This window comes from Pleurodeles waltl, chromosome 8 (assembly GCF_031143425.1).
Source record: "Pleurodeles waltl isolate 20211129_DDA chromosome 8, aPleWal1.hap1.20221129, whole genome shotgun sequence".
Lineage (NCBI taxonomy): Eukaryota > Metazoa > Chordata > Amphibia > Caudata > Salamandridae > Pleurodeles > Pleurodeles waltl.
In genome coordinates this window covers 1,354,685,383-1,354,712,579 of record NC_090447.1, presented here as the reverse complement: position 1 = coordinate 1,354,712,579, position 27,197 = coordinate 1,354,685,383, and the positions used below count along the sequence as shown (strand labels likewise).

The window sequence follows — 27,197 nt, the reverse complement described above, 5'->3', positions numbered from 1 at the left end:
CACCTCATTGCCAGGGGACATTGGATGGGCACTGTATGTGAGGTTTGGACCACTGCAGGCATATACATGTCACAGTAATTTTTTTAATTTCTGTGACCTGCATTGTCGGATACACAATGGGGTCAGACATGGATGGGGACACACTGGAAGAACAAGCATATCGCACACATACACAACTGTTATTGTGGTGCCATCATTCACTGCAAAATGAATGATGGCACCACAATGACGGTACACTCACACAGGAAAACAGCGTCCATGTGTGCGCATTGCAAGGGGACCTGTATGGGTAGGTTTGTGCAATATGTTGTGTATGCTAGTCTCCACATGTTTGCGTGTGTGTGTGGATTGACTGTTTGAGGTGGCAGGAGCTGGAGTAGGTGGTGTGGTTGTGTCTGGATCTGTATCACTTGCATATGAAACGATATTGCTGTGTAAGTTGTGTTGCCGTGTGACACAATCAGGTGATTGTCGTTGTTGTCTGGCACACACTGTTGTGATGTGTGTAGTTGTGCTTGTGTGTGAGTGTGTTTTTGTAGCTGAGTGTGTAGGCTGTGGTTGTGTCATGTGTGGGTGCAGTGTTATTGGTCGGTGTGTTGTGGCATGGATGTCTATCAATGTGTGTTTCAGCATGTACGGGTTGTGTTGTGTTGGAATGGCAATGGGTTATTGTGTGAATATGGTGTGTTGTGTAGTATGCAGTGCAGGCGGACACTTGGCTAAGAGCAGTGTGTGTGTGTCACTTACCTCTCTTCCATAGCCCCTGCCATTGTACAAAGTCTACTGAGTCCTGCCACCATCTCCCTCGGTCAGCAACCCGTTGCAAGTCAATCTGCTTGCAGAGCTGTAACATCTAAATACGGCGGGTGGAACACCATTGGCTTGACAGTTTTTTCGGGTCTGCCTTTGAAGCAGTTTGGTGGGAACACCACAAGATCTAAATCCGGCCATAAATCTCCCAACTGCTTCTCAGACTCACTTGCAGCTTGTATCATAAAACAGAGCTTTCAATTTCTCTTTAATTACGATGGTGCTCCTTAACCCCTTCGCTGCCAGGCCTTTTCCCCTCAGGTGCCAGGCCTTTTTTTGGCTGGTTGGGTCAGTTCGCGCTTAGGCCCTCATAACTTTTTGTCCACATAAGCGACTCACGCCAAATTTGCGTCCTTTGTTTTCCAACATCCTAGGCATTCTAGAGGTCCCCTGAAGGAGACCAAGAAATTAGCCAAAATACAGCGAAAATTTCGTTTTTTTTCAAAATAACTGGAAAAAAGGCTGCAGAAGAAGGCTTGTGTTTTTTTTCCCTGAAAAAGGCTTCAACAAAGTGTTTGCGGTGCTAAAATCACTATCTTCCCATATTTCAGGAACAGGCAGACTTGAATCAGAAAATCAAATTTTTCAACAGAATTTTGGCATTTTACTGGGACATACCCCATTTTTACTATTTTTTGTGCTTTCACCCTCCTTCCAATTAGTGACAGAAATGGTTGTGAACCCAATGATGGATCCCAGAAAGCTAAACATTTCTGATGTTAGATTTTTTAAAGCAATATACCTTTATGTCTGCTTGACTCTTCTGGTTGCAGGGATATATAGGGCTTGTAGGTTCATCAAGAACCGTAGGTACCCAGAGCCAATTAATGAGCTGCACCTTGCAATAGATTTTCATTCTATACCTGGTATACAGCAATTCATTTGCTAAAATATAAAGAGTGAAAAATAGGTATCAAGAAAACTTTTGTATTTCCAAAATGGGCACAAGATAAGGTGTTGAGAAGCAGTGGTTATTTGCACATCTCTGACTTCCGGGGTGCCCATACTGGCATGTGAATTACAGGGCATTTCTCAAACAGACGTCTTTTTTACACACAGTCTTACATTTGAAAGGAAAAAATGTAGAGAAAGACAAGGGGTAATAACACTTGTTTTGCTATTCTGTGTTCCCCCAAGTTTCCCGATAAAAATGGTATCTCATTTGCGTGGATAGGCCTAAGGCTCGCAACAGGAAATGCAACATGGACACATCACATGTTTACATTGAAATCTGACGTGTTTTTTGCAAAGTGCCTAGCTGTAAATTTTGGCCTCTAGCTCAGCCAAAATCTACCAAACCTGTGCACTTTTGAAAACTAGACACTTGGGGGAATCCAGGATGGGGTGACTTGTGGGGCTCTCACCAGGTTCTGTTACCCAGAATCCTTTGCAAACCTCAAAATTTGGCCAAAAAAAACACTTTTTCCTCACATTTCGGTGACAGAAAGTTCTGGAATCTGAGGGGAGCCACAAATTTTCTTCCACCCAGCGTTTCCCTAAGTCTCCCGATAAAAATGGTACCTCGCTTGTGTGGGTAGGCCTAGCCCCTGCGACAGGAAATGCCCCAAAACACAACATAGACACATCACATTTTCCGAAATAAAACAGAGCTGTTTTTTGCAAAATGCCAAGCTGTGGATTTTGGCCTCTAGCTCAGCCAGCACCTAGGGAAATCGACCAAACCTACCAAACTTGCACATTTTTGAAAACTAGACACCTAGGTGAATACAAGATGGGGTGACTTGTGGGGCTTTCACCCGGTTCTGTTACCCAGAATCCTTTGCAAGCCTCAAAATTTGGCCCCAAAAATACTTTTCCTCATATTTCGGTGACAGAAAGTTCTGGAATCTGAGAGGAGCCACAAATTTCCTTCCACCCAGTGCTCCCCCAAGTCTCCCGATAAAAATGGTACCTCACTTGTGTGGGTAGGCCTAGCCCCTGCAACAAGAAATGGCCCAAAACACATTGTGGACACATCACATTTTCCCAAGGAAAACAGACCTGTTTTTTTGCAAAGTGCATAGCTGTGGATTTTGGCATCTAGCTCAGCCGGCACCTAGGGAAACCTACCAAACCTGCGCATTTTGTAAAACTAGATGCCTAGGGGAATCCAAGATGGGGTGACTTGTGGGGCTCTCACCATGTTCTGCGACCCAGAATTCTTTGCAAACCTCAAAATGTGGCCAAAAAAACACCTTCCACCCAGCGTTTCCTCAAGTCTCCCGATAAAAATGGTACCTCACTTGTGTGGGTAGGCCTAGTGCTCGGAAAAGGAAATGCCCCAAAACACTATCTGGACACATATCAAATACAAAACTACCTGTTTTTGTGGGGGTGAGGGAGGCACCTGCGTTTTTGGTCCATGGTTCAGCAGCCATCTAGGGAAACCTACCAAACTCAGACATTTCTGAAAACTAGATACACAAGGGAGTCCAGGGAGGTGTGACTTGCGTGGATCCCCCAATGTTTTCTTACCCAGAATCCTCAGCAAACCTCAAATTTAGCTAAAAAAGTTAAAAAAAACCCACATTTCTGTGTGGGATCACCACACCGGGACACATTTCCTACCACCCAACGTTCCCCTCATTGTCCTGGTAAAAATTATACCTCACTTGTGTAGGCAGGCCAAATGCCTGTGGCTGGGAAGAGCCAAAAATATGTCAAAATTGAGGGGGAACCAAAGCGGGAACAAAAAGGCAGTTTGGAAAAAAACATTTTTAAGGTGACAGGTGCAGCAGAATTTTCATCGGTATAGATGAGACAATGCTGGGTGGTAGGAATGTTGTGGATTCGTGCAGATTCCGGAAGGTTCCATCACAAAAATGTGGGAAAAATGTGTGATTTCCAGCAATGTTGGAGGTTTGCAGGGCATTGTGGGTAAGAAAATGGTGCGGGGTGCATGTGAAGCACACCACCCTAGAATCACCCAGATGTTTAGTTTTCAGATGTGTCTAGGTCTTGTGGATTTTTCTACATGGCAGCGTCCCAAAGTCCAAAACGTGCAGCTCTCACCATTCCAAGTGGGGCGATCTTGAGAGTTAGCCAAGCTCTCATGGCCCAAATGTAAAACAAAAACCCAAAATAATCAAATGTCCTCTTGTTTGCCATGAGATAAGATGTTTTAGTGTGCTGGGGCAGAGCTGAAAGACTCTTACCCCCTTCAGTTTGGGTGGGGGCATGACCAGGCCCATACTGGTTGGTAGCCACCACCCCACTATTTTTTTTTTTTTTTTTTAATTCCCTGGCATCTAGTAGACTTTCTGCCCCCCAGGGTATGGATCGGGGGTAATTGTCCCATCTGCCCACTAGTGGGCATAACAACTTTGGCCCCATTTATTTGGGGTGGGGGCAATGCCATACCCCCACCCTCTTATTTTGGAAAGAAAATCTTCCCTGGTCTCTGGTGGGCTTTCTGCCCTCCTTCGGGGCAGATAGGCCTTCCAAAAATAAGCTGATCTGCCCGGAAGGGGGCAGAAATGGCTTAAAGACATTTTCCCCCCTAGGAGAGCGACCCTTGCAAAAGGGGTAGCACCCCACATAAAAAAAAAATTAAAAAAAATCCCTGGTGTCCAGGGTTTTCAGGCCCCCCTGAGGGGCAGATCAGCCGAATTGCAATAGTGGAGCAACCCTTGCCTAAGGGGTCGCTTCCCATATTTAAAAAACAAAAGTAAACTTAAAAATATATATATCCCTGGTGTCTGGGGGTTCTGCCCCACCTGGGGCAGATCCGCCTAATTATAATAGGCCAATCTGCCCCCAGGGGGGGCAGGAAAAGGCCTAAAAATATTTTGCCCCCCCTGGGAAGGGCCCCTTGCCCAAGGGGCCGCTCCCCTCATTCAATAATATTTTTAAAAAAAATCCCTGATGTCTAGTGTTTTCTGCCCCCTTGGGGGCCGATTGGCCTAACAAAAATAGGCCAATCTGTTCCCAAGGGGGCAGAAAAGGCCTAAAAGTACATTTGCCCTCAAGGGAGCGATCCATGCCTAAGGGGTCGCTCCCCACATACATAAAAAAAGAAACAAAAAAAATTATATCCCTGGTGTCTAGCGGTTTCTGTCCCCCCCTGGGGGTAGATCAGCCTAATTATAATAGGCCGATTTCCCCCCAGAAGGGGTAGAAATGGGCTGAAAATAATTTACCCCCCTGGGGAGCGGCCCTTGCCCACAGGGCCGCTCCCTTTATTCAATCACACAAAAAAAAATCCCTGGTGTCTAGTGGGCATTTCTGCTGCCCGATCGCATTGCGATCGGGCAGCAGAAATGCTGAGAAAGACATCAAAGGAAAGGAAAGGCCTTTCCTTTCCTTTGATGCCTTTCTCAGCCCCTCCAGTGATCGGAGGAGAAATGCAAAAGCATTTCTCCTCCGATCGGCTCTGGAAGCTGAGCTTCCAGCGCAGAGGGGCAGGCCTCTGATGAGTTCAGCGCGGGATCGCACACTGACATCATCAGATGCCACAGGGGGACGGGGGCGGGGGAGGAAGGGGAAGCGATTTTCCTTCCATCCATTGCCAGGGGTGGGGGGTGCCAGGCCCCCTGGGGGAGCGCTAGCGCTTCCCCCATGGACCCCTAGCTGGACGTAACGGTTAAGTCCTGGGCACCCGAGCCGTGCTGCCCAGGACATAACCGTTAAGTCCAGGGCGCCCGAGGGGTTAATCAATGCCACAATTATTCAGGAAATAGTCTAAGATTCAACACCAGTGACATCACTCTCTTAAAAATCAATATCTAGACCCCAAAAAAATGGCCAGCTTCTTACAAGTCTCCTACTTGCCCTGGCTAGGGAAAGGAATTGTTAACTGGGGTCTACATTTACTATCCATGAGACAATTTAGAGCTGCAAACAAAGTTGCCATGCTGCCTTGCATCAATAGAAGAAAGAATAAAGATATGGGGCATTTACTTTGTCCAGCGCTGTGGTGCTTTTTGGCTGACATGCCCCAATACATGCATCTTGTGCCACAGTTGAGCACTGTTAGTCTTGGCATCCTTGGCGTGGTCTCCCCTAACTTTTTGCCTCTGTTTCCCAGGTTGTTGATGTGTGCTGGACTCTGTTTTTGCTGTTTTTTTTACCCTTTGTTACTGCTATGTAGTGCTAAAGTACAAGTGCTCCTATTTAAAATGTGTATGTAATTGGATTTCCATGCTTGGCATATTTGAGTTACTGGTAAGTCCCTACTGCAGTGCACTAGAGGTGCCCAGTACCTGTAAATCAAATACTACTAGTGGGCATGCAGCACTTGTTGTGACACCCACATTAGTAGCCCTGAAATCATGTGTCAGACCTGCCACTGCAGTGTCTATGTGTGCAGTTTTAAACTGCCAATTTGACTTGGCAATTGTACCCACTTGACAGGCCTAAACCTTCCCTTTTCTTACATCTAAGACACCCCTAAGGTAGGCACTAGGGAGCCCAATGGCCAGGGTGCAGCATATGTTTAAGGTAGAACATGTACTAATGTGTTTTATATGTCCTAACAGTGAAATACTGCCAAATTCGGTTTTCACTGTTGCAAGACCTATCCCTCTCGTAGGGTAACATGGGGCTGCCTTTAAATATGATTAAAGCGTAGATTCCCTTTGGGAGCAAATAGACATGTGGAGTTTGGGGTCTCTGAAATCACAATTTGAAAATACATCTTTTAGTAAATTTGGTTTTGAGATTGTGTGTTTGAAAATACCACTTTTAGAAAGTGGGCATTTTCTTCCTTAAACCATTCTGTGACTGCCTGTTTGTGGATTCCCTGTCTGGGTCAGTTTGACAATTGGGATGTTTGCACCTCTCACTAGACAGTGACACAAATGGAGCTGGGATGTAGCCTGCATATCCTGAGGAGCCATCTGTGCTAGGATGAAGGGGAGGAGTGGTCACTCACACCTAAAAGGGCTGTGCCTGCCCTCACACAATGCAGTCTCCAACCCCCTGGTATGTGTCTGAGGCCTGGCCTGGGCAAGGTAGGATTTCACAAACAAGAGAGACTTTCCTTTGAAGTAATCCTACTTCAAAGGCCATGATGGGTATAAGAAGAGCACCCAAAACCACAGACTTTAGATCACTTCTGGAAATCAAGAGGAACCTCTGCCTGGAGAAGAGCTGAAGAGCTGAGGAGAAGTGCTGCCCTGCCTGTGCTTTGTGGAGCTATACTGTAGTTGCTGCTTCTGCCTGGTGAAAGGGGACAAAGACTGGACTTTGTTGTGCATTCCTGCTTGTGAAGAAATATCAAAGGGCTTGTCCTGAGCTTGCCTCCTGTTATTGAAGCCTCAGGGCCATCAAAGACTTCCCCTGCCAGCACCTGGATTCTCTGCTGAGACTCCTGCCCTGCCAAGTGGCCCTTTATCCAGTTCCCGGGGCCTTGACAGGTGAAGCTGGCAGACCAAGAATGAAAATCCACGTACAGACCGCCGTGCAGGGAAATTTCTGAATCAACCTCTGACATGCGGCTGAAAAAACGATGCGCCGCAGACTTTGCGCCTGAAATCAACGCTCCACCTGCACCATGGCTGGAAGATTGACGCACACACGGCTGGAGAAATGACGTGCAACACCGCTAACGGAAGCAGGTAAGATTGCAACCTACACAGCGCGGTTTGGCTGATACTGTGCGGCAGGATTTTCTATGCAAACCTTGCTGGGTGCAGAAAAACGACGCAACACCTGCCTGGACCCGAGTGCTTGCCCAGATCGACGCATCGCTCTCCTGCAGAGAGAAAAAATGACACATGGCGACCTGACCGGAGTAGGAGAAATGACGCACAGTCTCGCTTGCGGGTGAGAAATCGATGCATCGCTAACCTTTTTCAACGCACACTCGCCCGTGCATGTTATTTTGATGCTACCCAGGTACTTTTCAATGTTAACAGTGTTTTTACTGTTTGAAAAAGGATTTTAGACTCTTTTTCTTTTAAAATTAATAACTTGTTGGATTTGTGTCGTTTTGGTCTTGTTTTGTTTAGATAAATATTTCCTATTTTTCTAAACCTGTGTTGTGTCATTTGTAGTGTTTCCACTGAGTTACTGTGTGTGTTGGTACAAATACTTTACACCTAGATTCTGAAGTTAAGCCTGCCTGGTTGTGCCAAGCTACCAAGGGAGTGAGCGGGAGTTAACTGAGGGTGATTCTCCTTTACCCTGACTAGAGTGAAGGTCCTTGCTTGGACAAGGGATAACCTGACTGACAACCAAAGACCCCATTTCTAACATTGGTGATCAGCAGTTGGGATTGGACTTGTATTTGTACTTGACATACAGTGATTAAGTCTACACTACTGTTAAAGTGCAGACCACTACGTGACCACATAATACTTGTCTTGAGATTTTTGCTTTTTCTCTTCTGGGACTCTTTCTGTTCTACTTCCATATTTTTGCTGATCCCTTCATTGAATTTTCTTGAACTTCATTGGGAACTTGTTTCTTACTTTGGAACTTTGCACTTTTGTTGACTCTTCATCATGTCCCAATCTGGAGATGCATCAGTTGGAGCTCCATTTGACCTAGGGAAAATAGAGAGCTATACAGTGGCTCAGTTGAAGCAGTTCTGTAAAGATTTTGCCTGTTCCATTAAGGGCTCTGCCAGGAAGGAGGAGCTGCAAAAGGCACTACGGGCCTGTAGTACAGCCAAAGAAGCTGAGGAGCACACAGAGGAGGAGGAGGATGAGGAGGTGCAATCCATTCACAATGGTATAGTGGGTGGGCCTGTTACATCCAGGGAGAGAGTCTCCAGGGCAGGTAGCAGTGTGTCACCCAAGGGTCTGACTCCTGAAGAGTTACAGGCCAGACAGGCAGAGAAAGAGTAACAATTGGAGCTGAAGAAGCTCAAGTTCAAGATGGAGATGGAGAGGGAGGGCAAAAAGATGGCCTTTGAGGAAAAAATGATACTGCTGGCTCATGAGCTTAGCTTGAGGGAGCTAGATCAGAGGAGGCAGTCCAGAAGAAATGGTGGCAGCAATGCCACAGTGAAGCCTGAGAGGAGGGTGCACATATTCTTGTGGTTCAAGGGGTATGAGTCAGCTCTCCATATGAATCTGGTCCCTGAAGCTCACTGGGGGACGGGTCTATGGAAGCACTTTGAGGTAGAGGGGTGGGATACTCTGACATCCTTAGGGGATTCTCAGGGGCTCACTTACTCACAAGATATGGTCTCACCCCTGAGCAGTATAAGGAAAAGTTCAGGTCCTGTAAGAGGAAGGAATCCCAAACATGGTTGGAATGTGTTGATTCTTATTGCAGGTCACTGGATGGTTGGGTGAAGGCCAGTAAGGTAACAACGTATGAGGGGCTTTACAATGTGATAGCTTGGGAGCACTTGTACAGTTTGTTTTCCAGAGCTGCGCCAGCACCTAGTTGACAGCAAGCTTACTGACCCCCAGGAAGCTTGCGCAGGAAGTGGACTGCTGGGAGAGCACCAGGGTTCAAAAGAGGTATGGGGGAGACCACGCCAAGGGTGGGCAGGGTCTCTCTCAGAAGAAAGGGGGGGTAAGGGTAAACAGGGGGAGTTCTCTAAAGGGCCCCAATCTGATGCCCAGTGTAAGGATTCCCAGCCCCCAGTGAGAAGAAGCCATGGTTCTCCAAAGGGAAACATGTGGCAGGGCCCCCCCCATGTAAGTGTTATGCATCTGACCAAGTGGATCATGTGAAGGGGGACCCCAAGAGTACACCGGCACCCACTGGTGCGCAGTCCCAGGGTTTGGCTAGTGAAGCACTTGGGGAGGAGTTGGTTCCAGGTGGGTGGGAGCCAGCTGAGATGACCCTTGTCTCACTAGGGGACAGTGAGATGGTCTAGAGAACCCTAGTGCCTGAGAACACTAAGAAGTACAGGCAGTGGGTGACCATCAATGGGCGGAGGGTGAAGGCTCTGAGAGACACAGTAGCCAGTGTGACTACAGTGAAGAGTCACCTGGTGTCTGAAGAGCAGATTGATCCCCGTGTACTTCCCCAATTAGCTGCAGTTGACAACTCGGATTGCCTGTGTAGAGTGGCACACGTTCCCTTTGAATGGGGGGGGGGGGTCTCAGGTTCCTTGAAGGTAGATGTGAGTCCAACCATGCCTGTGGATTGTTTGCTTGGTAATGACCCAGAGGATTCCCCTTGGAAGGAGGTGAACACAGGTCACACTCGGAGATATTGGGTCTGCCTGGGTGGGTATGCGTATCAACCAGGTCAATGGCAGCCTGTCAGGGTGGTCAAGAGCCCCTGAAGCCTGAAACAGTGGCCCAGGGGAGCACCAAAAAAGAGGAAGGGCAGTGGGCTCAGGAAACCAGCCCCAGAAGTTACCGCGGTCTGGGAGGAAGCGGAGCCTCAGGGTGACACCCTGGAGCCTACAGGGGAACAGGTGGCTGAACTGGGGGAGGTCCCTGAGCTGTCGAAGTGGCAGCAGGAAGGAGGGCCCAAAAGGGAAGCAGTCTGTGAGGCACAGAAGACATGCCCTACTCTGGAGGGTTTGCGGTAGCAGGCTGCAGACCAGGCGGCTGGCAAGGAGCCAGGATCTCACCTGATCTACTGGGAGGACGGCCTCCTGTATAGTGAGCCTAAGGTTCTTGAGCCTGAGTCAGCCCGTGTGCTGGTGGTACCCTAGTGCTTCAGGGCCTTCCTACTGGGATTGGCTCATGATGTGCCTTTAGCAGGACATTTGGGGTAGGACAAGACCTATGAGCGGCTTGTCACCCACTTCTATTGGCCCCTGATGCACAAGCATTCTGATGCCCATTGTAGGTCTTGTCAAACTTGTCAGGCAAGTGGCAAGAGTGGGGGGAAATGTAAGGCTCCCCTCCAACCTTTTCCTGTTGTTAGTACCCCCTTTGAAAAGGTTGATATTGACATTGTGGGGCCTCTGGATCCCAAGACAGCCCTGGGCAACAAGTTTATCCTGGTCTCGGTGGACCATGCCACCCAGTACCCAGAAGCCATTCCTTTAAGATGAATCACTGCCCCTGTGGTGGGCCGTGCCTTGATGGGAGATTTTACATGCATGGGGTTCCCCAAGGAAGTGGTGTCTGATGGGGGTACCAACTTCTTATCAACATATATGAGGTCTCTGTGGAAGGTGTGTGGGGTAACCTACAAGTTTACCACACCTTACCACCCCCAAAGCAATGGTCTGGTTAAGAGATTCAACCGCACCTTGAAAGGCATGATAATGGGCCTGTAAGAGTCCTTAAGGTGGAAGTGGGACGTCCTCTTGCCATGCCTTCTGTTCCCCTACAGGGAAGTGCTTCAAAAGGGACTTGGTTTTAGTCCTTTTGAGCTAATCTATGGCCACCCTGTGAGGGGACCTTCAAGTCTGGTGAAGGAGGCTTTGGAGAAAGCTCCTAGTTAACCCCTGTATTCAGCTACATGCTGGCTTTGAGAAACCAGACTGCCCGCTTCAGAAGTCTAGCACAGGAGAACCTGGAAGCAAGCCAGGAGGATATGAAACGGTGGTATGACCGGAATGCCACTCTGGTCGAGTATCAACATGGTCAAAAAGTGTGGGTGATGGCACCAGTGGAGCCTAGGGCGCTCCAAGACAAGTGGACTGGGCCATTTCAGGTGGTGGAGTGCAAGAGTGAAGTCACCTACCTGGTGGACTTGCAGACTCCCAGGAACCCTTTAAGGGTCCTGCATGTTAACCGGTTCAAGCCACACTTTGAGCAGACTGAACTGTTCATGCTCCTTGCAACAGATAACGAGATGGAGGAGGAGAGTGAGCCTCTTCCTGACCTCCTGTCTGCAGGAGAGAAAGATGGGTCCGTGGAGGGAGTGATCCTCTCCCCTTCCCTGACTGCAGAGCAGCAGAGGGACTGTCGCCAGGTGTTGGGACAGTTCCCCTCACTGTTTTCCTTGATCCCAAAGGTCACACACTTGTGCACACATGATGTGGACACTGGGGACAGTACACCCATTAAACAAAAGGTTTACAGGGTGACTGACAAGGTCAGGGCAAGCATTAGGTATCCAAGATGTTAACCCCAGAGGTTATTGAGAATTCCAACAGTCCTTGGGCCAGCCCTGTGGTTTTGGTCCCAAAGGCAGCTGCACCTGGTGCCACTCCAGAACTGCGGTTCTGCGTGGACTACCGGGGACTCAATGTGGTCAGTAAGACTGACGCACATCCCATCCCTGAGCTGATGAGCTCATAGATAGGTTGGGAGCTTCCACCTACCGCAGCACGTTTGATTTAACGTCTGGGTATTGGCAGATTGCCATGACTGAGGGGGGCAAGGAGAAGTCTGCATTTTCTATCCCAGATGGGTACTTTCAGTTTAAGGTGATGCCATCTGGGATGAAAAATGCACCTGTCACATTTTAGAGGTTGGTCAACCAGGAGTTGGCTGGGCTGGATGAGTTCAGTGCAGCCTAACTGGAGGATATTGCTGTCTTTAGTTCCACTTGGGAGGAACATCTGCAACACCTCTGCAGAGTGTTGGAGGCCCTGAAAAAGGCAGGCCTCACTATTAAGGCAAGCAAGTGCCAAATAGGGCAGGGCTCTGTGGTGTATTTGGGACACCAGGTAGGGAGTGGCCAGGTGGAACCCCTACAGCCAAAAATGTACACCATTCTGGCTTGGGAGCCTCCCAAAACCCAGACTGAGGTGAGAGCCGTTTTAGGCCTCAGTGGTTACTACAGGAGGTTTGTCAAGGGGTATGGTACCATTGTTACCCCCTTGACTGAAATGACTTCTAAGAAGCAACCAAAGAAGGTGATCTGGACAGGGGCTTGCCAGACCACTTTTGATGCCCTGAAGGCTGCCATGTGCACAGAACCTGTGCTGAAGGCACCTGACAACTCCAAGGAGTTTGTTGTGCAAACAGACACCTCAGAGCATGGTATAGGAGCAGTGCCTCCACAGCTTAATGAAGAGGGCCTAGATCAACCTGTAGCCTTCATTAGCAAGAGGTTACTTCCCAGGGAACGTAGGTGGAGTGCCATAGAGCGTCAAGCTTTTGCTGTGGTCTGGGCTCTGAAGAAGCTAAGACCCTACTTGTTTTGGACTCACTTCCCGGTTCAGACCGAGCACAGGCCCCTCAGATGGTTAATGCAGATGAGAGGTGAGAATCCAAAACTCTTGAGGTGGTCCATTTCCCTACAGGGTATGGACTTTACGGTGGAACACCGCTCTGGTACAGAACACACCAATGCTTATTGTCTGTCCAGATTCTTCCGCATTAGTGATGAGAACTCCCATGAGATTGGGTAGTTGCTCCCTACTTTCAGCTGCGGGGGACACGTGTTAGACTTGGCATCCTTGGTGGGGTCTCCCCTAACTTTTCGCCTCTATTTCCCAGGTTGTTGATGTGTGCTGGACTCTGTGTTTGCTCTTTTTGTTACTCTGGGCACTTTACCACTGCTATCCAGTGTTAAAGTACAAATGCTCCTATGTTCAATGTGTATGTAATTGGATTTCCATGATTGGTATATTTGATTTACTGTAAGTCTCTATACAGTGCACTAGAGGTGTCCAGGGCCTGTGAATCAAATGCCACTAGTGGGCCTGCAGCACTGGTTGTGCTATCCACATCAGTAGCCCTGTAATCATGTCTCAGACCTGTCACTGCAGTGTCTGGGTGTGCAGTTTTAAACTGCCAATTCGACTTGGCAAGTGTACCCACTTGCCAGGCCTAAACCTTCCCTTTTCTTACATGTAAGACACCCCTAAGATAGGCCCTACATAGCCCCATGGGCACGGTGCAGTGTATATTTGAGGTAGGACATATAGTAATGTGTTTTATATGTCCTAACAGTGAAATACTTCCAAATTCTTTTTTCACTGTTGCGAGGCCTATCTCTCTCATAGGTTAACATGGGGGCTGCCTTTAAATATGTCTAAACCGTAGATTCCCTTTGGGAGCTGATAGACATGTGGAGCTTGGGGTCTCTGAACTCACAATTTAAAAATACATCTAAAGTTGGTTTTGAGATTGTGTGTTTGAAAATGGCACTTTTAGAAAGTGGGCATTTTCTTGCTTAAACCATTCTGTGGCTCTGCCTGTTTGTGGATTCCCTGTCTGGGTAAGTTTGACAGTTGGGCTATTTGCACCTCTCTCACAGTGACACAAAGGGAGCTGGGGTGTAGTCTGCATATCCTGATGAGCCATCTGTGCTAGGAGGGAGGGGAGGAGTGGTCACTCACACCTAAAAGGGTTGTGCCTCCCCTCACACAATGCAGTCTCAAACCCCCTGGTGTGTGTCTGGGTCCTGGCCTGGGCAAGGCAGGATTTCACAAACAAGAGAGACTTTACTTAGAAGTAATCCTACTTCAAAGGCCAAAATGGGTATAAGAAGAGCACCCAAAACCACAGACTTTAGATCACTTCTGTAAATCAAGAGGAACCTCTACCTGGAGAAGAGCTGAAGAGCTGAGGAGAAGTGTTGCCCTGCCTGTGACTGTGTTTTGAGGAGCTAGCCTGCAGTTGCTGCTTCTGCCTGGTGAAAGGGGACAAAGACTGGACTTTGTTGTGCATTCCTGCTTGTGAAGAAATCTCTGAGGGCTTGTCCTGCGCTTGCCTCCTGTTGTTGAAGGCCATCATAACTTCCCCTGCCAGCACCTGGACTCTCTGCTGAGACTCCTGCCCTGCCATGTGGTGCCCTATCCTGTTCCTGGGGCCTTGACAGGTGAAGCTGGCAGACCAAGATTGAAAATCCACGCACAGACCACCGTGTGGGGAAATTTCCAACACAACCTCCGAGACATGGCTGAAAAAAACGACGTGCCGCCAGCTTCATGTCTGAAATCGACGCTCCGCCTGCAGTGCAGCTGGAAGATCGACACACACGGCTGGAGAAAGACACGCAACACCGCTAACGAAGGCTGGTAACATCGCAACCCACACAGCGCGGCTTTCCTGATGCTGTGCTGCAGGATTTTGGAAGCAAACCTTGCTGGGCGTGGAAAAATGACGCTACATCTGCCCGGATCTGAGTGCTTGCCCGGATCAATGCATCGCTCTCCTGTGGAGAGGAAAATTGATGCACGCCAACCCGACTGGAGAAGGAGAAACTACGCACAGTCTTGCTTGCAGGTGAGAAATCGACGCACCGCTAACCTTATTCGACGCAAACTCTCCCGTGCGTGTTATTTTGACGCTACCCAGGTACTTTTCAACGCTAACAGTGTTTTTACTGTTTACAAAAGGATTTAAGACTCTTTTGATTTTAAAATTAATAACTTGATTTGTATATGTTGGATTTTTGTCGTTTTGTTCTTGTTTTGTTTGGATAAATATTTCCTATTTTTCTAAACCTGTGTTGTGTCATTTTGTAGTGTTTTCACTGAGTTACTTTGTGTGTTGGTACAAATACTTTACACCTAGACTCTGAAGTTATGCCTGCCTGCTTGTGCCAAGCTACCAAGGGGGTGAGCGGGGGTTACCTGAGGGTGATTCTTCTTTACCCTGACTAGAGTGATGGTCCGTGCTTGGACGGGGGTAACCTGACTGCCAACCAAAGACCCCATTTCTAACAAGCACTGTTTACTGTCTGCAGCAGTTACTTGGACATTACACTTTCTGTTTAGTAAAATTAATGCTTAAGTAGTGCAGCACACTTTAAAATATATCATGAAAATAAACAAATGAGAAAACACACATTTTTTGGTAAGCTTGCCATGCTTCATTCTTGTGACTGCATGAAAAACAAGCATCGACAAAGCCTATATGTCTGGCATATGGATTGCTCCCTACAACCTCTCTTTGGTTACCTATGCTGACGACACTCAATTATTGGTGTCCCTCTCTAGCCTTGGAGACTCATCTGCTGCTAATCTCTCTTGTTGCATGAAGGACATTGGCGATTGGATGATTAAATCTAAACTTAAATTCAATGATGGGAAATCGGAAGTCATGGTCCTAGGCAATGGCCCCTTGCTTCTCCCCTTTCATCATTTTCAGAAGCATTTAACAATCTCCCTTCTCCCAAAGCACATGTAAAAAGTCGTGGCTTTTGGCTGGATCCTCGACTTACTATGGATTTCCAAGCTAACAAAATCTCTTCCACTTGCTTTGGTCTCCTAAGAGCTCTAAGGAAGATCCTTAATCTTCTACCTTTTACGGCCAGAAGAATTCTTATTCAAACCTTAATTCTTTCCCGGCTCGATTACAGGAACTCTTTGTTTTTTAGCTCCCCGCTTTATGTGATAAAGAAGTTGCAGAGAGTGCAAAATGTAGCAGCCAGGCTTCTCATTCAGCTACCCAAACATTCCTCTGCAAAGCCGGCTATCTTGACTCTTCATTGGCTCCCTATTAAGGAGCAGATTCATTTTAATGCACTTTGGGGGTCATTCTGACCCCCGCGGGCGGCGGAAGCCGCCCGCCTGGCGGGAACCGCGGCGGTCATTCTGACTTTCCCGCTGGGCTGGCGGGCGACCGCCAAAAGGCCGCCCGCCCGCCCAGCGGGAAAGCCCCAGCTACGAGGAAGCTGGCTCCGAATGGAGCCGGCGGAGTTGCTGGTGTGCGACGGGTGCAATTGCACCCGTCGCGATTTTCAGTGTCTGCCAAGCAGACACTGAAAATCTTAATGGGGCCCTGTTATGGGGCCCCTGCAGTGCCCATGCAAGTGGCATGGGCACTGCAGGGGCCTCCAGGGGCCCCACGACACCCGTTCCCGCTATCCTGTTTCTGGCGGTGAAAACCACCAGAAACAGGATGGCGGGAAGGGGGTCGGAATCCCCATGGCGGCGCTGCTTGGAGCGCCGCCGTGTAGGATTCCCTGGGGCAGCGGGAAACCGGCGGGAAACTGCCGGTTTCCCTATTCTGACCGCGGCTTTACCGCCGCGGTCAGAATGGCCCCAGAAGCACCGCCAGCCTGTTGGCGGTGCTTCCACGGTCGTTGGCCCTGGCGGTCCATGACCGCCAGGGTCAGAATGACCCCCTTTGTATTGTTCATAGGGCCCTAAATGGTGGGGGCCCGACCTTTTTCAGAAAACTGATTTTTTTTAACACTCCATCTAGAAGCCTGAGATCCTCTTCTCTCCGGAATGTTCATATCCCCCGGTCCAAGAGATCCTGGGGAAGCAATTCCTTCTCCAGCAAGGCCTCTCACCTCTGGAATGCTCTCCCCTCTGAGCTCCACCATGAACCTTCAGAGCGACTGTTCAGGAAAAAACTAAAAAACATTCTTTTCTGCAACTAATTCACTCCTTTCTTTCCCTCGCGTAGTTATGTGTTGTTAGCGCTGGGATGCCCCTTGGGTAACTATGCCCTCTATAAATCTATAAAACTAAACTAAACTAAACTAGGGAAGCTGGTGAGATGTTTATTTTTTATTATTTAAAAAATGTGCAACAAAGAGAAAAACAAAAAGCATCCCATCTAATTGTGGCACCACATGCTTGTAATAACAATGTTAAATTTAAAAAAATAACAATTACATACAAATTTAATAGAACAGTTTGGGTCCTTTCACGACAAAATATTGTTCTTCTTGACACAAAGAAAATGTACAGATTGTAGGAGTAAAGTATTTGCCCGCCATCCCTGGCACTGAAGTGCACTTCTTTCTAGGCACATGTATGTAAGTCAACAGGTAAAATGCCGCCACTCAGAGCACATGGCAACCAATGGATAAAGTCAGCTGGTTCATTACTTCATGCTTTATGCCCCAGTGGACAGAAGCAAAATGTTAATGACTGCTGAAAAGACCAATGGATGAAGAGAGCTGACACAATTTCTGTTTTTTTTAACTTTGCTTTCATTACATGAGGATCATAACACAGCTAAAGCTCTCTAGGCCAAATCGAATGATGTGTTTGAACAAAATAGTCACATCTATGTTTTGCAAGTGTGATAGTGACATACAGGTGATCAGAAAATTAAGCATGTTATCAAAGATAACAAGCAACTCAAGCCATATTCAAATTATGGTTCAGATGGATTGATACTGATGGGAATGACACCTATTGTTCTTCTTAAGCTCGTTTTTGTGAACATCCCTGTGATTCACCAATATATTTTCTCTTTAAGGTATGTATTAGTACTCAGTGGCATCAATAATTGTGGTGTCATCATTGTAGAGGTCATGTGGCATCACTTCTTGGAATAGAGGATCAAGCTTCATATAATTTCATGGATGTCAAAGGGAGCGTGATGTCACTTCTGTTAGCCTTGGTATTTCAGTGAGTTGATGTCCATGGGAAGAGCAGATGGGAGAGGAAAGGGGCGTCATAGAGGGCAGTGGTTCAGTGAACGCCATGCAAATGTTTTGGGAATGTTTACAGGTTTCTTCTGCTGGAGCATTTCAGGCAAGCTCTAACAAAGGTCAATTAATCTTTTCTCCTAACATAAGGGGTACAAAGTTTAGGCTTCTAACTTAACAATTTAAGATTACAGTATGACCCATTTAACCATCAAAGGAAAGCTTCAGTCGGGAATAAAGTTAAGGGGTTTCTATTATATGCTCCTAATCAGACTAATGTAGACAATTCTGAAGGCAAACCTACAAAGGTACAGAATCACCATGGATTGACCAAGGTGTTGAAAGAAATTTAGACGGACTAACATCAAAAGGAATAAACACTCAATGATAGCAATACAAAACAGCAACAAAATTATTTGTTGCTCAGTGAACAAGCATTGTCCAAATCTTTTAGGCATGAAGAAAAATTAGCAAACATCTACATTCTCTAACTAGGCAAGGGAACTCCCTACAAATTGGCCAGTCTTAAGTTTGCATTTGCTGGGCTAAAACACACGTGGGCAAAAAGTAAAAGGAGGACAAGAAGAATTTGGAAAAACAACATCTGGGGCAAACAGTGGCTAGACAAGAGTGGCAAAAGTTTGTAAATAGGGAAGGTATCAGCATTATCGAAGCTAAGTCAAGAGTCTTCTTCTTGGGTCAGGGGAAAAATGTGAAGTCCTAGCAAAGCATTGGAAATGCGGGATAAGGATCAAGAGGTCTGTACCTCTCAAAGTCTAGACAAGTTCTCTTCTCAATCCAACTGGGGAACTGTAAATTAAATCCACAGTGATTGATGATTCGTCCATCAGCAGTGTGACATAAATCAAAAGTCCATCATGCAACATGGATCTGCAACATAGGGTCATATTCCCAAGTCTATCATGAGAAAGGCATCCATCGTAGCTCATCTGTATGATTTGAAACAAAATTGAAAGCTCAGCCAGTTTTCACATCCTCTGGTTCCTGTATGTACGATCGTCAAGGTTACTTTTTCACTATGGTTACAAAGTCTGAAAGAAATGTGACCTTCGCAAGAATGACTACACATTTATCCGCACATCTAGAAAACAAGGCTTTGCAGGCTTCACTTAAGCCATCTAAAATAAATTAAATGGCACATTCATTTATGCAAATTAATACATGTAAAATTTAAAAATATGAATTCACCATTAATAATGTTGTCAGTGTTTATGTTACAGTAGATTTAAAAGGAAATAACTCTGTTAATACACATCAGTGAATATAGCACAGAACTACATTTGTGACATTAACATGTAACATTTCAAACATTTCCTTCTGGAAATTCACTATCACTTTAGGGAAAACTATTAATTAACATGATAAGGAAACACATGAAATCAAAACAAATGATTATACTTGCAGTAAAATAGCTCTACAACGTCACATTAAATCATTATTCTACAGCAAATGCACCTTAACATAGGCTTTTATTACATCCCTTTACAGTTAGTTATGACTTCAAACAACATAATGCAAAGTTGTCACATATAGATCATCTCTGTGGCATCAAAGGTAGCAATACCATTTCAGCTACTCCACTTCTCAGCAGGAAAACAGCTACAAATGTACATCAGGAAAATGTTGGCCAACATGTCTTTTCAGTATTGTTCAAGAATCAATTCCAGATTTCAGGAGTATGATGAGAAAGTGGTTTACCGTTTAGAAAATCATTTTCTCTATGATTAAATTTTGAGAAAATGTTTTATGCAAATGCACTGCCTTATGTTCAGTGGCAGAAACGCTACCGCATGTAAAAAAAGAGTAACTTTCTTTCTGTCCACTTAGGTTTACTATTGACTTTTTGAATCTGACCGAAATATTTATAATGAAAATAATTCTTGCTTTTATAAATCTGTATAAAAATATTTTATTTGATGCAGTAAGGAGCAATGTACATTTAATTTTCATCATTGCAGCCAAGCCAGCTGTCCGTTCTCAAGATGCGCATTACTCTCTTGAAAGTTGTACTGAACTCATACTGCCATTTTCCTTTGAAGAAATACAAAAACCCTGTTGATAAATTAAATCGCAGTTAGTATGCAAGTTTACACACATTAGCAATTGTAAACAAATAAATATATTCAGAGTAATCTTTTAAACATCCCCCAATTCAACTAAGGAAGAATTCACTTGATTTATTGCACACAGATAAGAGATCTCTATGCTGCACATAATAACAATTTCCTGAATTGCCTTGTCCTTGACTTTTCATATTGAACCAGAAAACATTACCATCACAATTCACATCCTATGGGTTTCATTTCTCTGACACATCTTTTCATAGTTGAATTGGTACTTCCCTTTTGCTATTTTGATTACTGTATCAAGACTTTAGCACTTAATTTCTTTAATGTCTAGCTTTTTGTGAACTGAATGCAGACTAACCTACCCTCTAGCTAAAGAACCCACTACCAGAGCTGTTGTTGCTACAATTGTCAGCACAGAAAGAATGATAACCAGTGGCCACATCACTGGAACAGCGTGGGGTCAGTTGTAACATCTCCACTTTTGGATTAGCGAAACTCATTCCTTTATTAGAACAACCTGATTAATGCCTAATAGCAGAAACAAAGAAACTCGTGTATTTTTCCTGGAAGGAATGAACCTAATAATAAAAACTTGTCGCCAGCATTAGTTTGCACTCAGCTTTCAGCAACCGTATGATGAAGTTTTCTTCACCTCCCGAATAACGCTTTAGCTGATATCGTTCACAGAGTGAAACCAAGGCTGATTCTCAGGAGCCATCTTGAATGATTTTCTTCTGCATTAGAACGGCCATCAGCCCCTTTCTTACTCTCGTTGTTAATAGCTGTGCTATTTTCAATGTTGATAAGAGAAGGGCAGGAGAGCAGCTTGTTATGTTTCAATAATTCTTTATACATTTTATTATTTAGGTTCTGTCAAAATGTCACTTACAACAAATAGTACCCTCATGGAATTTCACATGTTTTTTCAAGGTTTCACTGGAACATTCTATTTTCCCCCATGCTATTGACGAAACTTATTTTTCTCTAATAAAGCTTTTCCTAAAAACCCATCTAGCCCAAATAGTACCAATCAAATATGCAAGTACATCTCTTGTAAGGCTGCAGCAAGATACCATCGCTAGCTGCGAAAGTATTAGTGGCACCCAGTATCATAAAGGTTTTTAATGTCAGATTGTCCATCTCATTAAAATATGTGTGTTCGTTTAAGATCATAGCTCACAGATTGCCAATAACCAAGGGGCCTTTTCAAATTCCACAATCAAAATACATTTATGCACAAGAGACAAACATCGTGTTACAAATATTGGGGCAGACCTCAATGGCTGACTTCTCATGATTCATTCTCATGAGAGGCAGCAACTGAAATCTGTTTCTAAGTGGTGATGAATTAAAGTGCATGTGGCTGGGTCTTTACATCTAGCTACATAACTGTAAAATGCCATTACTGTTCAAGCATATACAATAAAGCAATAATGGAAATGCACTCTATGATAAGCGTGCAGAAAGCTAGATTAGTGCTAATAGGTCTCTATTTGTGGGACATTAGATCATCAAGATCTAAGCATCCAAACCTATGATCCTCAACAAACACTTGTTTTACTCCATGATAATTTCTTTTTCATGTCAAATTTGTTTTTGATTGCACCACATGCCCATGGTAAGAAGAAAGACATTGGATGGTCAGTGTTCATTGATGAGGGGAAATTGGTAATTTCAGAATCTCATGGCAAAGGTGGGGCAAGAAATAGAAATCAGATGTTAAAATGAACTGGATAATGGTGATACTTAAGAGAATGAAGTACTGGGTCGATAATATAAGGAAAGGAAACAGATGACCAAGAGACTACATCAATGATAGATAGAGAGGGCACAGAAAATGATGGCATTCTGCATAGTGAGGAAGGCAATAATTCTGAGGAGATAGCATTTTAAAATACAATTATTAACTCACATTCAACAACATTCACACTGTATTCTAGTTAGAATCTAGATTCATTTAGAGCTATGCTCTGGGTGTAATGACTTGGAGGAGTGCTACTCTCACTATAGTTATGTCCATTAGCGTGCTCTTAGAAATGTTTTTAGATGCCATTGTTTTCACATTCAATTCTGTAGAGGCAGGTTCTTTTCAAAGCAGTGCTCTAAATTACAATTGTTGTTACCAGATGTCTTGGACATACACTAACCTTGAGTGGCCCTGCGTGGCTTCATAAATCTCCAGTAATGCAGGGCAAATCAATGTGTTACATTACTGTGTGCCAGGGAGGGATTTCCATGGATGTTGGGAGGGTGTTCACACATAATATCCATGGGTTTTGACACATTCCCAGATTTACAGGAACCTAAGAATGTGCCAAAAAGATATGTCCCCCAGGGAAAGGTGTAACAAGGAGAAATATCTTTATTTCTCCTTGTTTTTTCTGCTTTCTAAGTGAGCTGCATTCTGCAGCACACATAGAAGTAGGAAAAAGCCTCTCTGGATTCTTTTTGTGCAGGAAGGTGCCCCTTCCTGCACAAAAACAATCCTGCATGCAACGCAGTCACCCTTGCACCCTTGCATCATGGTACAAGAGTGCCTGCGTTGGTGCTATGCTGCCTAAAGCATGCCAGCACTGGGAAAATGACAGGAATGTGCGGTATTCTCTTAAATATCACACATTCCTGCCCTTTCCCAGTGACGCAAGGCAGTGCAGCAAGGGGACTTTCTGCGCTGCCCTGCACCACAAAGCCCATAAATCTGGGCTTCTGTGTTTTCCATTGATCTGTAAGGTACATATGCAAGCCCTTGTGCCTCCTTGCGCCACACTAGTGTAATTTTGTTTACGCTAATGTGGTGTTAAGGAGGCCATTTCCTAGCGCCAAATTTACAAAGTAGTGCAATGCATGCATTGTGCCACTTTACAACCCCTTGCGCCAAATTATGCCTGCGACAGGCATAATGTATGCAAGGGTGACGTTCCCCCACAGGGAGGCCCAAATAAATGGCACAGTAAAATTTACAACATTTCACTGTGCCATATATTCCGTCATGTTTAACTCCTACTCAGAGCAAGTTTTAAAATGACGCACCCATAGTAATCTATGGGCCTCCCTGTGCTTTGCTGCACTAGCGTCAACATTTGTTACGCTAGTGCAGTAAAGCACCACAATAGCATCAAAAGGTTTGATGCTATTGTGCTCACAACAGCCATAGTGCACCATATTATAAATACGGTGCAACCATGGTGTCGTTAGGTGGCGGTAGGGGTGCACAAGAAAAGTGGTGCATCGGGACAAATGCACCACTTTCTTGTAAATCTGCCCCGGTGTTTGTTAAAGTATGAGGCTGCAAGGTAACCCATTATTGGAGACTGTATTAAATACCTGCAAAGTGCAAGTTGCAAACTCATGTAATTCAATTATGATAGCAAAAGGGGTGATTGTTTTTCTGTGATATTTTGGATTCTCTTCTGTATTCTAATTGAACATTTATACATTTGAACAGCAGTGTGTCTCAAACAGTTGCTAATCATTCCACAAAGGAGTTCTATGATTGAAGGTGCCAAACAATTACAAAATCACATGTTCAGTAGTTCCATATTTTGATCATGTTTTCTAAAGTACCAATTACAATAAAAAGGCGGAAGTGCGATGATGCCGATCATCTACTGAACTGAAATTCCTTCAAGTGCCTTCCTGGGATATTCTTTCCTGATGAAATCAGTTGCTGGGCTTTCCGACCTATGTACTAGGAATAAGTCATTTTGAAATTATAGGTTGATATTGGTTTAGATTTGTTTTGCTCCAATGACATATTTTAAATCTAACCTATCAAATCCCATAAAGAGAAACATTTGGAAATCTAAATAAAATATTTGCCTGTGCTTTTGGCTCCTTTTGTATGTTGTGGAGCTGAATTATTGTCTACATGTTACACATTAATTATATTCAAATGTTATTGCCTTGAAAGCTAGAAACCCTAAATAGGATTTGGACGAAACCAGTTCAACTTCCACAAGATTTCGTGTTTTTATGTCCTCTTTCTGAAAATGAAGCTGTTCTCAAATCCATTTAAAACAGTACGCCCATATAACCGTTTGTAAACAAACTGATCATGTGATTTCTATCTAACATTTTCCCTGCTTATTATAAATACCCCCTTGAACAATCCCCATCCCTCATTAACCAAGCACATTGCGATAAAGATTCCTTTAGAAATATATTGCAACCAGGTGTCCTCTGCCAAATTAGTTTTGTATTTGTCATTGGTTCATTTCTGAAGTTAGACCTCTTGTTTAGGTTAAAAGCAAATATTTCCTGCTTAAGATCAGTCACAAAAAGGGATGGACAGTGGTGACACAACTATTTTAGTTTTTTTCAAAGTGTACAAGGTACACAACTACCACAGTAACTTATAAAAAGCCGGCAGAAAAGTAGAAAGTAGTAGACAGTACATCTGGATTTTGGAAATGGAAAAGTGCCAGCATGCTTTAAAATCTCCTTTCTCCTGCCATTCCTTTTCATTCCCATTTTGACCTACAATCACTTGGTTCTCCTGGCAATCAGGCTATTTATTCCCAACATATCCTGCGGCATTCTGCTTTACTTTTCTGGTCGTCAGCATTGCCCAGGGTGGTTACACAAGGTTGAACCCACCTGCTTTACCCATATACAAATGATTGTGATGTCCTAAACAACTTTGTAAATATAATTTCCAAACAGTTACAGATTAACTAAACTCAGCATTCGAGATTAGCTTCACACCTTTACCACTGAGAGTTCAGTTCTCTGAGGGTGTTCAAGACCAGTTGAGCTACTGCTCTTTAAAGTACCTTCAAACAATGAAGATATTTTTGTGAAGTAATACAACAAAGGAAGTTGCAGTAATCAACTTTGAATCTATTGATTACATTCACATTTATGGAACTGAGCACAGAATTAACTCTTTTTTTCAAATAATGTGAAAACAAGCTTAAATATATTTAGTCACAAATCGTAAGACTACCTTGAGAGAGGAAGAGTAATCCTATAACTGGTTTAGGATTTTCTTAAACTAGGATAGAAGCTTTTGAAGATGAGACACAAAGAATTGAGTTCAATTGACAAGAATGCTTCACCTCTAATTTAGTTAGATAGTGAGAGCAACACTAACTAGATATTTTGGACGGAATAACCAAGTGTTCTCTTTATGTTGCCTTCTCCCTTTTCCCAAAATAATGCATGTTTTCTTTGGAAATTTCTATTACTTTATTCTAGAAGATATTCTATTTCTGACACTTTTTCAGGTCGTTTCCACAAGCTGATTTAAGGGTAGCAACCTGATTGATTCGAATTATATTCTGAAAGTCATTCCACTTACCATCAGACTGGAAAACTGCCTGAATATTCTGGACAAGCCCTGGAAAATCACCCACAATATGCTTAGGAAATCCTTTCTCCATAGTCTTTGTCCGTTCATTATAACTGAAAAAAAGTTAATTCATGTCAATTATGGAAGAATTGAAAAGGACATTTATAATAACGAGTAAGCAAACTTTAAGATGAATGCTTGAGTTATTGAATGTTATTTTAATCCTTGTCTCAAACTAATTCCATGATGTCTTTTTGCAACGGCAGGAAGAAAAAAAGAAAGACAAATAGAAAGAAAGAAATCATTGCTTTCTTGCAGGCAACAAGCAAATCAAATGTTTTTTTATGTAATAACTATTTCTTTAAGGGTATACATTTACTAAATAGATGTTGTTGGAAATTACCCTCTCTGAAGGGCCACCCAAACATTTTGCCTTACTCTTCCTATTTTCTGACCTCCTTTTTTTGGCCTTAGGACTTCGGGCACTTTACCACTGCTCCCTAAAACATAATAACATTGGTGTGTCCACAAATGGAATATTTAACCTACTTATGAGTCCCTAATAAAGTGTACTTTATGTTCCCAGGGCCTGTAAATTAAATGCTAATAATGGGCCTGCAGCACTGATTGTGCCACACACTTAAGTGGCACTTTAAACATGCCTCAGGCCTGCCACTGCAACCCGTAAACTCCTCTTTTACTACCTCCAAGTCACCCTTAAGGTAGGTCCTAGGGAGCCCATAGAATCGGGTGCTACGTAAGTTAAAGGTAGGACATGCACTTTAAGTTTTATATTTCCTGGTAGTGAAAAACTCCTAAATGTGTTTTCCACTACTCTGAGGCTTACCCCTCTCATAGGTTAACATTAGGGCTTCCTTATTATATTTGATAATTCCTGATTGAGAAGAAGTAGACCTGTCATGTTTAGTACCTATGGAACTGTAATAATAAAACCTCTTTAATGATAAAGTCGGATTTAGTGTTACAATTTTGAAAATGCAACTTTTAGAAAGTTGTCATTTTTCTGCTCTTAACCATGAGGCCTGCCTCCAATACACACCTGGGGTAGAGTGACAGCTAGTTTCCTGTATTTCCTATAGATAACCTCACACAAAGGAAGGGAAGGTGTGACTGAGTGGCCATCTGCATGCTGTTGGGTCATCCTGGGCAGGATGGGAGGGAGGAGCTGACACATCTCAATAGGCGGTGTCCTGCTCCCACACAAACCAATGCTTACCCCCCTATAGTGAGTCTGGAGCCAGGGCAGAAAGAAAGGAGCTCTGTGTACTTCACAAACCCTTCTATGAAGTCACCCCTTCTTCAAAGGCACAACTAGGTGTAAGTACTTGGCCTCTTACCCACCCAAATCAGTACACTTCTGGACCTGTGAAGAACTCTGCCAGGAAGAAGGACTGCTGTTCTGCTACAAGGACTTCCACTCTGAAATGCTGCTCCGGAAGAACTGCTTTTCTGCAGTGCTGTCCTACTGCCTGCTACCTTCTGCCCTGCTGAGGAAGGACTGGACCCATCTCACTTGAACCCAGGCTAACTCCAAGGGCTTTCTGGCTTGCCTCCTATTCTTCTGGCATCTCAGGGACACAAAAGACTTCCAACACAACTGCTACAGCTCCTGGGCCTGTCTTCAACCAGTTCCTGACATCTAAGAGGCATCTCTCCAGTCCTGGGCCCTTGTAAGTGTTTTTGTGGCTCCTGAAATCAAGCTTTGGGTTCTTCGCGACTGTGAACAGGCCTGCTCGCAGAAGAATCGTGCCACTCATAAAAAGAATCCTCATGAGCCACCACAAATGTGTCTCTTTGCACAGCAAGCATTGCTGCTCCTGACTGTGAGGGTCTAGTCCTCCCATCTACAACGCCCGACCAACTTTTCCTGCCCCCTGACCACTACT

General features: G+C 44.7%; 1 protein-coding gene across 1 annotated transcript in view; it reads right to left on the bottom strand.

The window, feature by feature from the left end:
• Window positions 1-19,125: 19,125 nt before the first annotated feature.
• Window positions 19,126-27,197, bottom strand: part of LOC138248633 (matrix metalloproteinase-18-like) — a 36,928-nt gene continuing 28,856 nt past the window's right edge. The window contains exons 9-10 of the mRNA XM_069202365.1: window positions 25,300-25,403; window positions 19,126-19,983 (exon numbers count right to left, since the gene is read on the bottom strand). Of these exons, the coding sequence (XP_069058466.1) occupies window positions 19,871-19,983; window positions 25,300-25,403 (217 nt within the window). The 3' untranslated portion in view covers window positions 19,126-19,870. The remainder of the gene's footprint in view (window positions 19,984-25,299; window positions 25,404-27,197) is intronic.